We start from the raw sequence: 16,179 nt of genomic DNA on the forward strand, positions 1-16,179 counted from the left end.
AATATGCCATAATGTTATGATATAATCATGTGATAGAAGGTATTTTCCAATACTTTGTTTTAGTAATTCACGTAATTTTTCATTTCATTTCAGGCAGCAGTTTTACAACATCATCAGGAATATATGCAGGAAATAATTCACTCACAAATTCTACTGGATTTAATAATTCACAGCAGGTAAATTTGTAAATAGGAGTTCAGCAAACTTTGGCAAACTTAGAATTCTCATCCACTGAAAAAATGTAGCCCTTAAATAGCTTGTTGAAAGAAATTGTCATCCTTTCAAGTTAAACTAAAGTTTATAAATGTTTTTCTTCAATCTGTCATCTTCCAGTACTAGAATTGTCTGAGGTTGATGTTCTTATTCACACATCTTCAGCAGTGTGTCTAATAAACTACTTGTATGAGAAGACATGATAAATTATGTGTAATTTAGATTTTGTTTTACTGCCTCACAGTTTTAGGTCCTACAGCATCCAGTCCAGGAAGCATAAGTTTTCAAAGTCTGACATGTGTTTGTAGTTATATTTTGGAATTTATATTAGATAGTAGCAAAACTTTGATGGGACTATTCAGTTGCTTTTTTGTCTTGCAGGAATATCCCTCTTATCCCAGTTTTGGCCAGGGCCAATATGCACAGTATTACAATAGCTCCCCATATCCTTCACATTACATGACAAACAGCAACACCAGCCCTACGACACCCTCCACAAATGCAACATACCAGCTTCAAGAACCACCATCTGGCATCACCAGTCAAGCAGTTACAGATCCTGCAGCAGGTAATTACATGGATTTTATGGTCCCTGTGAGGCACGTTTTTGTAAGTTGAAAGGGGATTGAATTGGATTTTTTGTGTGTGTGTAGTTGTTGATTTTTGTTATTATTATTTCTTAATCTTGAGCCTGTGGCATATCGGACAGATTTTAACAGAAAATAGACTGAAGAAAAAAGAGGATCAGTAAAAATTTTAAAGCTTATCTGGAACACAAGTTGTTTGTATTAATTTGTAAAGTGTTTGTGTTAAAAATTGTATGGTATGGATAAGTCTTTTCAGTAAACAAGAACCTGGTGCTTTTATCCTCTGCATTCATTAAGATAAACCTCTTTGATTTTTCTTAAATAAGGCTGAAATCAAGAGGCCTTCAAACCATAACCCAACTCTCTACTTGAAAGAGAGATTTTGAGTTCTTTATTTCAGAGGACGTAATCAGGCTTGCAATGGAGGGTTGAAATTACACAAGTGTTTCCATTTTAAGAAAAGACTTTCGGTGGCTTATTCTTTTTCCCAGTCATTTTACCTTTCTTGGTGGAATTTGGCAGTCCTTTATAGTTGAGATATTTTGTGAACATTTATGCCAAACTGCTCAAACTGTTTTTGGAAATAAGGGGTGAAAAATACTTTTCTTATTATTAAAAAAAAAAGTTAAAATCTACTTTTTTAACAGATCAAGCAGGTCAGTCATTAGTAGATGGCAGAAGTATGAAGTCTGTCAGAGAGAAAGTCCAAGGTTGTAGATGTGTTTCTCAGTAATGCAGAAGAAACAGTTGTGATGTGGCAGTGATATCAGGTGGTTTTGTTTCAGACTTCTTTGGAATGAGGTTGGTTTTAGTTCTCTTGAAGCACTTGATGGGACTGGTCTTCCATGTGCAATGCTAAATTTTACTATAATTTTCTAGGCCTCTGTTGCTTTTCTGCATGAGTATGCACCTGGAGAAAATGTTATGCAGTGTTGTCTCTTTTGAGACATTTGCTGCAAGTAAGTAGGGAAGAAAATACAGCTGGTGTATGCATTTATATACACAAGGTCACGTGTGTGCACTGCATTTGAGAAAGGAATTGTTATGAGTGCTTGTTGGGGTCTGTGACATTTAGATATGGATGCATATTGATGTCTGCTTAATTATCCTACTTTTAACTTTTTAAAATTTTTTTTGTCTTTGTTTTCTTGTGATTTTGTTTGCTTTTCTTTTTAAGTTGGAAGCAGTTAAGTTCCTCTTAGCCCAAAACCCTAAGGTGGTCAAGTTTTAGCTGTTATCAAGATTCTAAAATTGAATCATTGTATCATCTGTGTCTCAATCTTTTGCAAAATCTTTGCATGAATTTTTCTGTAGTCACTGATATTTAATATAGCATTTATTTACTAAAAGCTATTGTAAATGTGCATATGAAGAAAGGACGTATACTCTCCCCGAGCTCAAACTTAGTGGCTTAAATGCTGTCCTCCTATTTAAATAGTTTTCTGTGCTCTGTAAGCCTGAACAGAGCTTTTCTCAGTTCCTTTTTAAGAAGTCCTTCTTTTCTCCCTCACGTCTTTCATATTCTTGTTATGACAGTTTTGTCTAAAAATTTGGAAGAATTTGGTCTGCTTTCTCATGGATGAGTTTTGCACCTAATCCTTCTTCTAATTTGTTATTTCATGTATTGAAATCCATGGATGCCCTACCATTGCTTGCTTAGCCCTTGCTCAGACATGCACACCTCCTCTGGCATTGCTGGGACTCCCATTTCTTTTCCCAAGACATTAACCTTACAGATATAATGGTTCTCAAAGTGTTCCTTCTAGCAGTTTGCAAATAGCAACTCTTAACATAGCTACGGGGTTATCATGGGCTGGCTGCCTCTACCAGAGGCACATTTAGGAAAGTACCTGCTGTGGACCACTGTATTAGAAGGAGCTGATGAAAATCATCTCCACCAATGTGATTGCAATCAGCAGAAGGTATAGGGCCAAATTTCTCCATTTTTCTTTATACATTTTTTTTCTTTATGCATTTAAGTAAGGATCAAGCCCTTTTAGGCTCCTTCTTTATTGACCGGAGAGAGATGAACCCTTCTAGTTCAGTTTAACAACAGTCTTAATCCTGAGATGCCAAAACCTCTTCAGTGGTATGGAAGCAATTCTCATAAGGAGAAATTAGGCAAGAATCTTTTGCTGCCTCACAAACCTTCAGTGCTGGTAGAAGGGAAGGAAGGACCCATTGGTGCATCCACTGCTGTGCTTGCCATTTCTCCTTGGACAGTGTAAATGGTTGTACCTTTTTCTTGTTGAGGTTTATTGCTAACCCTCATATGAGCTCTTACACAGTCTGCTTGGAAAAAAAGCAAGGCTGGGCTCAAAGAAAAGAGGGATCAACCTGTAGGGAGGGAATGCTGGTGGCATGGGGACAAGTGGAAGGCGTATTCAGCAGAAGGAAATTCATAGCTGGGTCAAAAACAGAACAAAAGAGAAAAGTAAACAATTTTTTATTACAATTAGTAAAATTTCTGTAGGCTGTTTTGCCACATCTGCTCAAGTTAGGCTGCTGATTCTTTACCACAACTGGAATGCTTCACATGAGGGATGGTGGGGAGCAGTGCAGAGCCATCACATTTAGTAGGATGGGCTCCAGCTGCTGAATTGCAGCTGTCTATCCTTAGACATCTTCTATATTTAAAAAAACACACGTAATCCGTGTGGTTATGAACTATGCCAGGACAAGCACAGAACAGTTTTCAGACTTCACAGAGGCACCAGAATAATTTGACAGACATAGGTGGTTTCTATGAATTTGGGCCAATAAGTGAAACAGAAGAGTCTGGTAAGAAAAATGTGAAAGGGAGAAAGTAATTATGTGCTCTTGTGACATTTTTAGTAGAGTTTTGCAGTCTCAGAGATCTCAGATAATTTCACTTGAAATATGTTTAATTCCTTGTCCAAATATAAAATAATCCTTTTATGGTTTCCTTCAGTTACTAGTTAAATTTGAAAGTTTTTGCCATGCGATTCAGAACATGCAGAGATTCTTGCAGAAAAACCTGAGATTTCCCGTGCTCAGTGTTTCTTCTTTCTCTTTGCTTTCAGGATTTGAAACTTTCTTGTACTACAGTCAGCACAAAACCATTCATTGCCCGGAGGTTTATAGTCTTTTTATCCATAAATCAGATATACAAACTAATGTTATTTTCTTGTGAACAAAAGCATGTGTTTTTCTTAGTGATGTAATCAGAAAGTTACTGATTTTTTTGTCTAAGCTGTAGTATATAAGAGAAGTAATAATAATTAAATTATAAAAGAGAACAGAAGTAGATAAATGAGCAAATATTCATTCTCCCATGCAATATATGAGTTCATTGAAACAGGTTCAGAGCAAAAGCAGTATTTATGTTTCATGTAGGGAAGCTATGTAGCTTTTTGCTGCAGGATGTTGTGGAGGCAAAAAGTTTATGCCAGTTCAACCATAACTCTGACAAGCTCAAATATTAGATTTACACAGAGAACAAGAAATTCTTGATGCACAAGATCACTGGAGACTGAGGATGAATTAGTGCTGTGTGGATGTCTGTCCTTTTTATGCTTTCTTACTTAGTTTCAGCTGTTTGCCAGTGTTGAAACTTACCCTGGAGAGATGGAGTTATGCCCCCATCCACTATGCCTACCCTGATGCTCAAAATTACTTGGAGTAACATTCATAACATGTATTTCTAGGAGTTAATGCAGAAAAAAAGCTACCTTTTCTAAAGCCATAATATTTTTTTCCTTGCAATATTTCAACTCCATCATCAAAGCTGGTAATAAAAAACAATCTTGATTTGTGCAATTTTTTTTTTTCATTCATTCAGGAAGGCTGAATTTATCCTTATTTCATATGATGATGTATTTATAATTTCTTAAACAGTGTTTCTCACAAGAGAGACTTGCATTGTTCTTGAGATTCAATCTCTTTCATTTTTCTTGGTTTCTGTAATAAGTGTGTTTAATACATTACTGGAAGGTTTGGGGTTTTTTTCATATTACTCACATACTTCACAATGCAGATTAAAAACCTCACAAGGGCTGTGCCAGCCAACAAAACTTGGTCTCAAACATGGTCACTATTTTGATCTTAAAGACTAAACTTCTTTTTCCTTGAGTACTATATCACATTTAGTATTACAAAAGAGAAAGCAACTTTTACAGTTTTTTCTTATTTTGTTTCATAACAGTAAATTAGAGACAGAAAAGTGAAAGAGGGCAAATAGTTTATGTAGACAACTTTTCACTGATACCTGTATGGAAAGAAATGCAGCTATATTGGCAGTACCTTTCTGGTATTCTAATATTTGTTCTTTTTTTGTAAATATAAATGAAGAGGATTTGTACAAGGAAGGAAAACCATAGAAAAAAACTGTAAAAACAGAAATTAAATTTGATACAATAATGAATGGAAAAGTACAGTGCTAGTTTTGCTTTTCTCATAATGGTTGTTCTCCTGGGATGTTTATCTTTGATTTTGGTGGGATTAAAAGTAACAATGATTTCAAATTGTTTGAAAACTGAACTAATGAGTGAGGAAGAAATAACTGTAAAGGATACCGATACTACTGGCCCGTTATGGATTGCTTCACCTTTTTCTTCAACAAAGAATGATGGAGAAAAAAATCTGGACCACTTTAGGTTGTGGTCATATATAGTTTATAAATACTGTTACATAAGATGTTTTGTCATTTTAAATATGCAATCCTAAATCAAAACCAGGCTTTGAAATAAATAATCATTTTTGCCACTATTTTTAACAGACTGTTGAGAGCTTCTGTCAAGTTTATAATAGCATGCTCTTAATTCTCAATATACAAACATTAAATTTGTTTTACAAGTGAAGATTTTGGTATTTTGTCAAAACAGCACTAGAGATATATACTTCTGTGATATTGCCAGCAGACATTATTGTATTTCTTGCAATACTTAGTGCTTTTACTTACTACTAATACAGTACTACTATTTTTATAAACAAGCTGGAAAAAAAAATCCACAAATACATGTGGTTCCGCTGCATTGTTTAATCCTGGTCCTGCTGTATGCAAGTAGAAGTTTGTATAAGTGCTCATGGAATTTGTGTTTAGCTTTATTAATGCAAAAGGAGACTTTAATTATGCAAAAGTAAGAAAATCATAGTGTGAGACTGACATATTCAAATTACTTGAATCTTGTATTTTTAATCTGGTACACAGGAGTTGAAATAACACTGGCAAAATTAAATATAAGATTTAAGAGGAAGCCATGAATCTGGCGACAATCTAAATAGAAAATTTTGGTACATAACTACTTGCAGACACATTTGACTGTACTATCTATCTCAGACCCACCTCATCCATGTAATTTACATTGTGACATGAGATATGATTACTTTGATAATGTATGTTTACTCTTCTTTGCATAACCTTTCAATGTAGTAGGAAAAAAGTCTGACAAAATTTGCAATGCCTTTGTCAACAGCAAAAGCTCTACTCACACACTCATGCACTCACCAGCTGGATTTACCTAGAGACAGACTTGATTTTGGCCTTTCTGGCATTGCCAGTTTTCCCCAGATTTGTCACTGAACACTATTGCTGGACATCAAAATCAACAGTAAGAAAGTGCAGCAATTACTATGGGGGATTTTCATAACAAACAGAAATGAATTACAGATTATGGTGCTGGAAATGTTATCTCTGCAGCTTTACTGTCTGTTCATAAATAATCAAGGTATCAAGGTGGTTTTGGTTTTGAGATGATGGAAAATTATCCTGTGTGACAAAACCATCAACACTGCCCAGGGTGATGTATAAAGGGAGGTATAAGCTTATGAACTCTAATTCAGGTTGCAGTTTTATGGTGCCTTGAAGCATAGAGGAAAGTCTGATACAGTATGGTTCAGGTATTTTAGTTAAGCCAGAGTGTAAACATATTTCATTCCTCACAGTTATGTTTTTGTCAGGCTTGGTGTCACTGTATACTACAGGAGTTCCTACCAGGTCAGAAGCAGGGGAGTACCAGTCACACCTGGAAAATAAAACATTTATAGAATCTGTGCTTAAAATGTGGTTGGTGGTGGTGTTGTTGTTTTGGGGGGGGGGGGGGGGGGGGGGGGGGGGGGGGGTGGTGTGTTTGTTTGTTTGGGGGGGTTTTTGATTTGTTTTGTTTTGTTTTGTTTTGTTTTGTTTTGTTCCTGACTGACTGTAGAAGTCGAGAGTGGGTCTTTTACACTTATCCAAGGTTCAGAAGAGGGTGAAACAGAAATAAGCTATAACATTTAGCGTCTGCCTGGAGCAAGGTACAGAGAGTTGCTATAGCAGGGAGATCTAAAATGAAATGTATATCCATTGGTGCAGAAGAATAACTGCTGCTACATTGCTAATACACTTTTGTGAAGGCATTGCAACACAGAGAAATGGCTGTGGTGGTCCAAACTGATGGATCCACTGGGCTGTACCCTGCCTGCCGCCGGGGCCATCAGCAGGCACCTGGAGAGCATCAAGGACAGGCTAGGCTTGTGTAAGATTTGCCCTAAGCACTTCCTCAGATCCCAGATATTTTTGTCTCAGGGGATTTCCAGGCCTGCTATTGTTTGTGTGTTTAGGGTGTGCCTGCATTAGCGATTTAATTTTTGAGTAGGCTCTTTTTTGATGTGAAGCTTTGGCTCAGCAGAACGGTCAAAGTGGAGTCCTTCCAGCCAAAGCTAACCTGTCCTCCAGAACAGCTCCTCATTTCTCCAGCCCCTACTGAGGATGCCCAGGAGACCAGATCAGAATGCACTTGCACTGAAATAACCTCCCAGAAACAGCCAGCAGAGTCTGATGTAGTTGCCACCACTTGCCTGACCCCACAGATCCAACTTGCTGATGTGGTGCAGCTGTAGCACCCCTGAATGCTTCTCTTCCAGAGATGTCTTCAGACCCCTCTGGAACCCATGTAATACTTTGGGAGCATGACATGTGTTTTGGTTTTTTTGGCAAAATGTGTGCGGCTTTTATCTGAACTCCTTGTATTTAATCAGGCTGCTGTCAGCTCCCTTCGGTGATCTTGCTTCTGTGTTGGACAGGCAATGGATCTGATCCTCACCCCTTCTCTGCTCATGATTATGTGGAAGGCAGGGTTTTCTCCTGCACTTACTTGTGTTTGTGATGCTCAAGGAGAGGATAAAATTGAATTCAGTGCTTTAGAAAAATCATAATTTCACTTGGCTAGTATTAAAGTATGTCTGGTACCGTGAAGTCAGCTGAAGTTGAACAAATTAACCTTCTCTTACCAATGATTAATAGAGTAATGGGTGTAGTGATAATATGGCTTGTGGCTATATAAATTGACTTCAGCAAATCTTTTGATGCCCTGGCAGTTAAATCTTTTCACTTAACAATTTTAAAAGCAAGCTAAGCTAAAGCAGTTTGGCAGGAATTACAGCAGAAGCTGTACATAAAAAGCTGTTTAGGAAATCATGTCGAGAGAGAAGTCAGTGAGAGCCCGCTGTTAAAATAGAAGGATGGCTACAGCAGCATTCCTCAGTGTCTGCCTTGGGCCTAGCACCAGACCACATTTTCATTAATCATTTGAATTTGACGGAACAGAATGTGTTTGCCTATTAAATATGTAGATGACACCATGCTGAGAAGAGCTGCAAGGCCTTTCGAGACGGGATGAGAACTCAAAAAATGGAGATGTGATCTGAATAGGAGCAGGTGTGAGGTATACATTTAGGCAGGAATGATGAACTGCACAAATGTGGGATGGGGAATGTTGGCAGCTTCTTCCAGGCTCTACCTTTCCCTGCAGACCGCTCTCAGTACTCCAGATATTAGTGGCACACGGAGTACCCTCAGCCGCTGTTGTTTTCCTTTCTCCAGAATTTGTCAGGGCTTGGGCTTGTCGAGGCTCAGGGCTCAGCTGGACACTGTATTCTTTAACTGGGTTTCCTTATGAGGGCCTGGGAGCGACCATTGGACGGTGAGCTGGTAACCAGCCGTGCGCGCAGAGGCTTCCCTTCGCATACGTGGAATAAGTTTCTTGCACACAATGTCGTGTTTTCCCCCACTGGCTACTGCCATCTGTCACACCGTTTGTAACACTCTGATCTCCTGAGTAGACTCAGAAGTTGCAGGTATTAGGAATGTTGCTTATTCAGTCATGGGCAAGGTTTGGCCAGGTCTTTGAGAAACAACCAGTTCAATGTCACTTCTTCTGAGGAAGATGATCTAGGAATGGTGGATCTAATATTTATGGAAATATTGTAGAAAATGCAAATCTTTTCCAGCCAAGTGGTGTCCAGGGGAGTATGCAGAACATTCAGGAGGTCAAGCTTTGCTTGACTTTGCTTTCCATTATTTTATCCAGTTTGGTGAGACTGTAGAGAGTGAGAATCAGAGCCTAGCAAAGAAGACTGACAAGGAAGGGTTAATCTAACAACAAAGGGAATCTGTGAACAGTCTTCAAATGCATGCAGATACAATGAAGGTAATGATTTTTTCCCCACTTTCACAGATTAAACTTCTACAGCTGCAATGAATGCTGAAGTTGTATGTTTTAATGACACAGCTGTCTAAGCAGCAGAGATTTTCTGGAGAGATCCATAAAAGCAGGACAGACAAATCTTTCTTGGGAATGATGGAAGTGCAATGGTCCCAAGAAGGGGCCCTGAGGCAGGGTTGGGAATCTTTCTGTCAGGTGAGAGTCTGGTCTGTCCTGACAGACTGCCTGTGTAAGGGAAATGGAAATGAGCCTCCACCCAAACTTGCAGCCCTGTGTTTGAAATTTTGAATGAAGTATTCGTAAGTGAAAGGTGTTTGCAAAGATGGAGAGCTGGATGCCTTTTACACACAGGTTTTCTTCCCTGCCCCCACCATGCTCTGCTCTGTCCTCACTCCATTTAGGTTTGCTTGTTTGTTTATTTGTCATGAAGTTTTGTTAATACTCCTTCCATCTTACCTGTTCCCTGTTTTCTTTAGTATTACTCCTGAAAGTTTAATACTTGAAACTTTTAAGCATAGTATGTCTATGAGAAAAAATTCTAAAACTGGTAACTAAAGCCACACTCCTAAAAACAGTGTCAGAGACCAAAAGCAGCTGTAATTTAAATTATTCAATAGAAAATGCGATTTTTCATTACATCCAAATTTTAGAGTATATATTTAGAACATCATTGGCCAGTATATCTGTTGAAGAAATTGTGGTCTGTTTATTTTTTGGGGTTATAATTTATTTCAAGGCTTTTGTGCATAATTTTCTTTCTCTTTTCTTTTTATTAAAGATTTTAATAAGCAAAATAGTATAGCAGAAAAATTAACTTGGAAAATTGGTACCATTAGTTATGATTTCTTATTTATGGTTAAGTACAGTAGGTGAAAGAGCAGTCAGAATTCAGAGTTTAAATACTTTAAATTAATATTCTGAAGCGTGCATTGTCAAAGGAAAAGATATATATTATTGAGATATGTAGATAGATGTGACTGGATTATTTTTGTTGTTTGACACATACAGAATCACTCTTAGTATAGGTCAGATGTCTTCAGAAGATTCTGTGCTTAACCTTGATTTACATCTCAACTTGTTCTGCTTTGTTCAATGTAGCCTGAAATATTTAGGTAAATAAATAATGTGAAATATGTAAGATGTGCTAATTCTCAATAAGTGTAGATTTGAAGGCTGAGCATGAGAATTTCAAGACCTTTTCCTTTCATTCAGCACAAGCAACTGTTATTATTTTGAGTAATTGTGCATATGTGGTGTTACACAGATGTCCAAGTCTCCTCCTTAATCTAACCTTTGACCTCAACAGGATGTTTTCCTAGGAGAGAGAATCCCTTGTGTAAGAAGTATACCTGTCTGTTCAAGCTGGAATGCCATGGCCTAGGCAGATTCAAATGAGAAGTTTTGTATCTACTGAACTCTCAAGAGTAGTTAATATTAACTGAGCAGTAAAATTGAGAAACATAAAAATTGCAGCTGCCTTCACGAAAGCAGTGGTTTTAGGAAAAGCAAAATAAACCATCAAAATAAAAGTATTTGTGAAATTCAGACTGTGAAAGGAAGTTTTCAAAAGAGATTTAAAAATGTGTTGTTGCATTTCTAAGGACTATGGTACTGCTAATCAAATTAATGGGAAGGATAATTGATGCTTGGTGTCTGCTTTGTTAATGTACAAGCATTCACTATGATAGAGTCTGTGGGTGTTAAGAGTAGCAAAATATCTTCAAACTAGCATGTTTTCAGAAAAACTCTGTTGTTCTTAACTACATGAATCGTTCTATTTTCACCTTTTCAGTAAGAGTAAATATTCTTATAAATAAATGTTGCTGAAGCATAATATTTAGCATACAATACTGTTTGTAAAGATTTGTATCCTATCTTGAAGGTACTCATTGGAACTTTTCAGTGTTGAGCAGGCCTTTGAAAAGTACTAGAAATACATTTTCATAGCTGATGCATATTTAACGCTTATTAATTTAAATTACCATAGGAAAATAAATACTCTGGTTTCTGCCATATTTAGGAACAATTCTATTCTTTTGGCTTAAATGTAGGAACCTAAAAGTGTCTCCAACCTGGCAATTTGGAAAATTTTACAATTTCTCTGTGTCTGGGTTTTTTTCACACCCGAGTGGATTTTTCTTACCTATCACCATGAGAGTTATTTTAAAGCATTCAAGGTATTTAAGTTTGAAAAGCTAGAGTTAAATTAATGTTGTTTTATGAAAAACTGGTATCCCTTAAAATTGTTTATTTAGAGTTTAATCTTGTAATAATTGAAGGAATGAAGCAATTACTTTTTTTCCTACTAAGTCTTTTATAGGGGTTTCCTGAAATAGTTTATCACTCTTTTTTTACATATAAATTCAGCTAGATTGAATTAATTTATGAATCAGTGTTACCACTTACCGTTTTATATTTAATTATTTTACTTAGGACTTGCTTTGGTGTAAGCAAACAAGTTGAACATTTTGAACATTGAACTGAAGGGTAAAAGTGTTCTTTCTTTACTACAACAGAATACAGTACAATCCACAGCCCATCAACCCCCATTAAAGACTCAGATTCAGACAGATTGCGTCGTAGTTCAGATGGGAAATCGCGTGGACGTGGCAGAAGAAACAATAATCCTTCACCACCACCTGACTCTGACCTGGAGGTACTTTATATAAAATGTCTTTGGCCTGTTACAGAACTTTATTTTTATCATTATTTTGCACAAGGGAGTGTTATTTACGCATCAAAAATAAAGTGGCATTGAGGCTCCCCCTTTCCTAACAGTATTTTCATAGAAAATAGGATTTTTCTTCTAAAGAATCTTCTTCAGGAAGAACTCCTGCTTTCTTGGAAAAATACTGAGTGTTTCTCCTTTTGATTAAACAAAGCAAACAAACAAACAAACCGAAACAAACCAAAAGGAAAGAAAAGGAGGAGGAGGGGAGGGGGAAGAAAGAAAAAAAAAGAAACAAGCTTTTCCCAAGGCAAAGAAAGGTTTTCATTTGGACAGGAGACACTTCTAGCACAATAGTGGGGTTTGTTCTCTCATGCTACATTCACATTCCTCCCAGTGGCCCATGGTTTATGTTGAGAGCACATCTCCAAAGTCATACCACAGCTATGAGTGTCCACACTGCATTACTTTGCCTTCCCAGAAGCTTGCCCCATTTGTCATCATGGGAAATACAATCTCACCAGGATTTAGAAAACTTGTATTTGAACATTTTATTTTTCATTAAGTTATCATTTTGTGTGTGGTCAGAGGACAAATTTAAAACATGTATTTTCCATTGTCTCTAAGCAAAATAATTATTTATTGATGCCATAAATTTTATACATACGTCATCTGAGTTCATAGTTTTTGATCTTCAGATGCTTAAAATGCAGTAAAACTAACATAAGTTAAGGGAGAATAAGTGTTTAGCAGCAATCTGCTTTGTTTTGGTTTTAGAGGTAATTTTCAAGGGCACTTACATGAATTTTTGTAAAACTTCTGTAAGACTTGCAGAAATACAAAATTCTAACCCTGAAGATTTAGTTTTCAGATGCTTCTCTTTATTTATTTCAGTTTCTGTCTCACATCAGGCTTCAAAAATTGCATTGTACAGTCTCATTTTCTATGTATATTTGGTGATCCTATAATTCTATCCTAATTAAAACATTTGATATAATAACAATTGTAGTGAAAAGCCAACAGATTGTGTTAACCTACAACCCCCCAAAACCCAAAACTTGTTAGTTTTGAAAATAAATGGCAGGGAAGCTATGGTTTTAATATGCAACCATTTCAGTACTGTTTTCCCATTTGTGTGCTTACTGATTCAAATTTTAACTTTCCATTTCAAGTATTAGCTTCACAAAGGAACACATTGATTTGATTCTCTTTTTACAGAGAGTATTCATTTGGGATTTGGATGAGACAATCATCATTTTCCATTCCTTGCTTACAGGGTCGTACGCTAACAGATATGGAAGGGTAAGTGTCAAGAAACCAATGGAAATGTTCAGTTGCTGTATTTGCTGGTTTATGATTGATACACAAGGAATGCCAGAACATTAGTTGATTTTTACAGACAAACTGGTACTGGTGTTACAAGACAAAAAATATCAAGCTGTTCACATGTCCATTCTTGCAGTTACTCAGCCCTTGTATTCAGTACATATTTAAATAGTGCTGGGAGTAATGCTTTGACCACTTGAGGTTTGGGTTGTAGATACAGGTTGTCTGAAAGCTGTTGATATCATCAAAATCTGCAAAGGCCTACATCTCCTCAGAGAGTGAAGAACTTCCAGGAATGATTGCTATGATGGTTTGGCTGTGCTCTGTATTAAGAGGCGAAAGAGGAAGAATGTTTTTTGACATGGCCAGATTAGCCTAAAATTTTGTACCTTAGATTTCTTTTTTTTAATCTAAATATTGACTGATGTTTTTGAAAGTCTGCTTATGAGTCAAATCTTTCTATTATGCACAGTCTATAAATCATAACTGAACTGATGAATATGTCTACAGACAGCGGATTTCCTTGGTAATTCTCAGAAGAGAAACTTGATTTTAGGTGAATAAGAACAGTTTATGAATGGAATGTTCTTAAGAGATCAGACTTCGTTTTTTCAGGATTGTATTTGAGAGCTAACAGCTTGTGCTAAAATCTGTTACAGCCTTTTATGTTCACCTCATGTGAGTTATAACTAGGATGTGATTTTTTTGTTAACCTCAAAAATTTCTGCATGTAAAGAACAGTTTTGTTTGGCTTCATGTAATGCCTCTGTCTTCTTGTGAAGCTTCTCAAATGTTTTACCCTACATGCAGCTGAGTGAAGGGCAAAGCTACCCCCAGTGCCTGGGTCAGATTCTGAGTTTCTCTCCACAGCTTTTTGCACTATAAAAATCTAAAGTACTACTACTTTGCTACCTTTCTTGCTTGTTCTGCTAAGGTTTGTTTGCAGAAATGTTTACTGTAATAACAGTGTACCTGTTTGAGGAATACAATTAAGGTTTTTTTACATTATATGTCAGAAAAGCAAGTTGATTCAGCAGCCTTGGTTTCTTAGGTGTTGTTAGTTTATATTTAGGTAATAAAAAAGAAACTAGAATTTAAACGTTTCAACAATTATTGTATGGATATGGAGAAAAGCATTATAGAAGAGTATTAAATATTTACCAAAAGTTATTTTCCATTTTTCAGACTAAAATCAGCTTTTGTGTGGTATTCCAAAATCTATGAAAATTTAGTTCAGAATGAGGAGAACAAATCCCAGTGCTCACAAAAAAGCTCAGTGATGGCAGAATCTCACCACTGGCTTTTGGGGGGCAGAGTAGCGCTGGAGAAGCCTAATTAATTAATCGTTGCCATAGAAGTACTAATGTGAGCATATTTTTTCCATTTGTTACTAGTTCCCTGTAGTGGATTCATTAATTGGGGCACAAACATAAACACTTTGTTGCTGGATGGCTGGGGTTGAGGAGAGTGGCTGGTATTCGGTTGCAAATAAATACGTACACTGCAAGGAGAGGGCTGACTGCTGGTTGCAGCTCCATCACTGTTGGCACTGTTTACATAGGATGTAGCTTTTGCCCGGCTGGCTCTGCTGGCATGGCATCTGGCACAATATTCCTGCGTTGCTAAATGACAGCCAGCTGTTGATATTGAGAGGAGAGAAGGTATTACTGCCTAATCTTGGGATAAATACGAAATCTTTTTGGTGAGGGGTAGCAACATACCTGTCCTTGGCTCTGGGATGACTTCATGAAACTGTGCCATTCTGGTTTTGTTTTCTTAAGGTTTCATTCAAATCAAAGTTTCTCTTGGGTTATTGACAGCTTCAGACAACAGCAGTTTCCAAGGATGTTAGAGAAAGACAGTGTCAAATGTTCAAAGCAAACGTGCTAAAACATGAGAATTTTTGGGTTTATTTGTGGCAGCAGAAGGTGCATGTTTTTAAAAGAGTGTTTGCCTATGATTACTGGCCTTTAAAGTCAGAAATCCAGACTATAAATTAATCTGAAAAGAAAGAAAGTTGAGGGGCATTATTGTTCTTTTCACCTGTATTCTTGTTTATGAGCAGTCTAACATCGTGTTCTCTTACAAATCTGCACTACGGTGAGGGCTACAAATGCCCTTTTAAAAAAATTAAATCTAGGATGATCACATAATCATTAAAATACAAAAGCTGGATTTTCAGACAAACAAAAATGTCCTAATTAAATAATAGGGGATTTGGCAACTTGGCATTCAGCTCTTTTCATAATGCCTGAGCGAGTTTCATGGTGAATGACTATGAATGATCTGCAGCCTTGCTGCTGAAGGGATTGATTTTCTTTGCCTAATTCTCAACTTCATTCCTCCTAACTTCTTTCTTGTGCCACCCTTTTCTCTATCTTCTTACTTTTTCATCTGTTTTTTATCACCTGCTCTCCTTTAGCTGCTATTGTGCTCTATTTTCCTCCTGCTTTTTTCCTTCCATTTTGTTGCAACAAAATAACACCATTATTTTTTTGCCCAGTCATGGCAAAAATTACTCCATAAATCCCTACATTTTTATTTAAGAACTATTTGAATTTAGTGAATTTAATGGAAATGTATGAAACTCTAAGAATATGCCCTTCCAGAAGATTAGACAAAGAATCAAAACATTTCTATTTGCTTTCAGACTTTTTTAGCTATGTACAGAGAGAGATGTATTGATCAAATATAAAGTTACCAATTTAATTGACATTAGGGCTGATTAAGTTTTGGAATTTGGAAAAAATTTGAGCCCTTTATGATCTTGGAGCAGGTGAAAATACATTTCAGTATTGGCACAGAACACCGTGGTCTTTTACATACATTTCCATCCTCAGTGAGAGCAGTTATAGGCAGAGGTTTTAAAGGAATTTTTCTTTAAATTATAAGCTATTTTATTGTGGTTTAATACGCTTTAGTGATAGAGAAAAACAAAGCC

At 36.7% G+C, this 16,179-nt stretch overlaps 1 protein-coding gene across 11 annotated transcripts in view; it reads left to right on the forward strand.

The window, feature by feature from the left end:
• Positions 1 to 16,179, forward strand: part of EYA1 (EYA transcriptional coactivator and phosphatase 1) — a 146,777-nt gene that overhangs the window by 87,696 nt on the left and 42,902 nt on the right. For all 11 annotated transcript variants that reach the window (XM_040060879.2, XM_040060893.2, XM_040060945.2 and 8 more), the window contains 4 exons: positions 94 to 176; positions 595 to 781; positions 11,761 to 11,900; positions 13,131 to 13,214. In XM_040060879.2, coding sequence (XP_039916813.1) covers positions 94 to 176; positions 595 to 781; positions 11,761 to 11,900; positions 13,131 to 13,214 — 494 coding nt within the window. The remainder of the gene's footprint in view (positions 1 to 93; positions 177 to 594; positions 782 to 11,760; positions 11,901 to 13,130; positions 13,215 to 16,179) is intronic.

The sequence above is a fragment of the Hirundo rustica genome, chromosome 1 (genome assembly GCF_015227805.2).
Source record: "Hirundo rustica isolate bHirRus1 chromosome 1, bHirRus1.pri.v3, whole genome shotgun sequence".
NCBI lineage: Eukaryota > Metazoa > Chordata > Aves > Passeriformes > Hirundinidae > Hirundo > Hirundo rustica.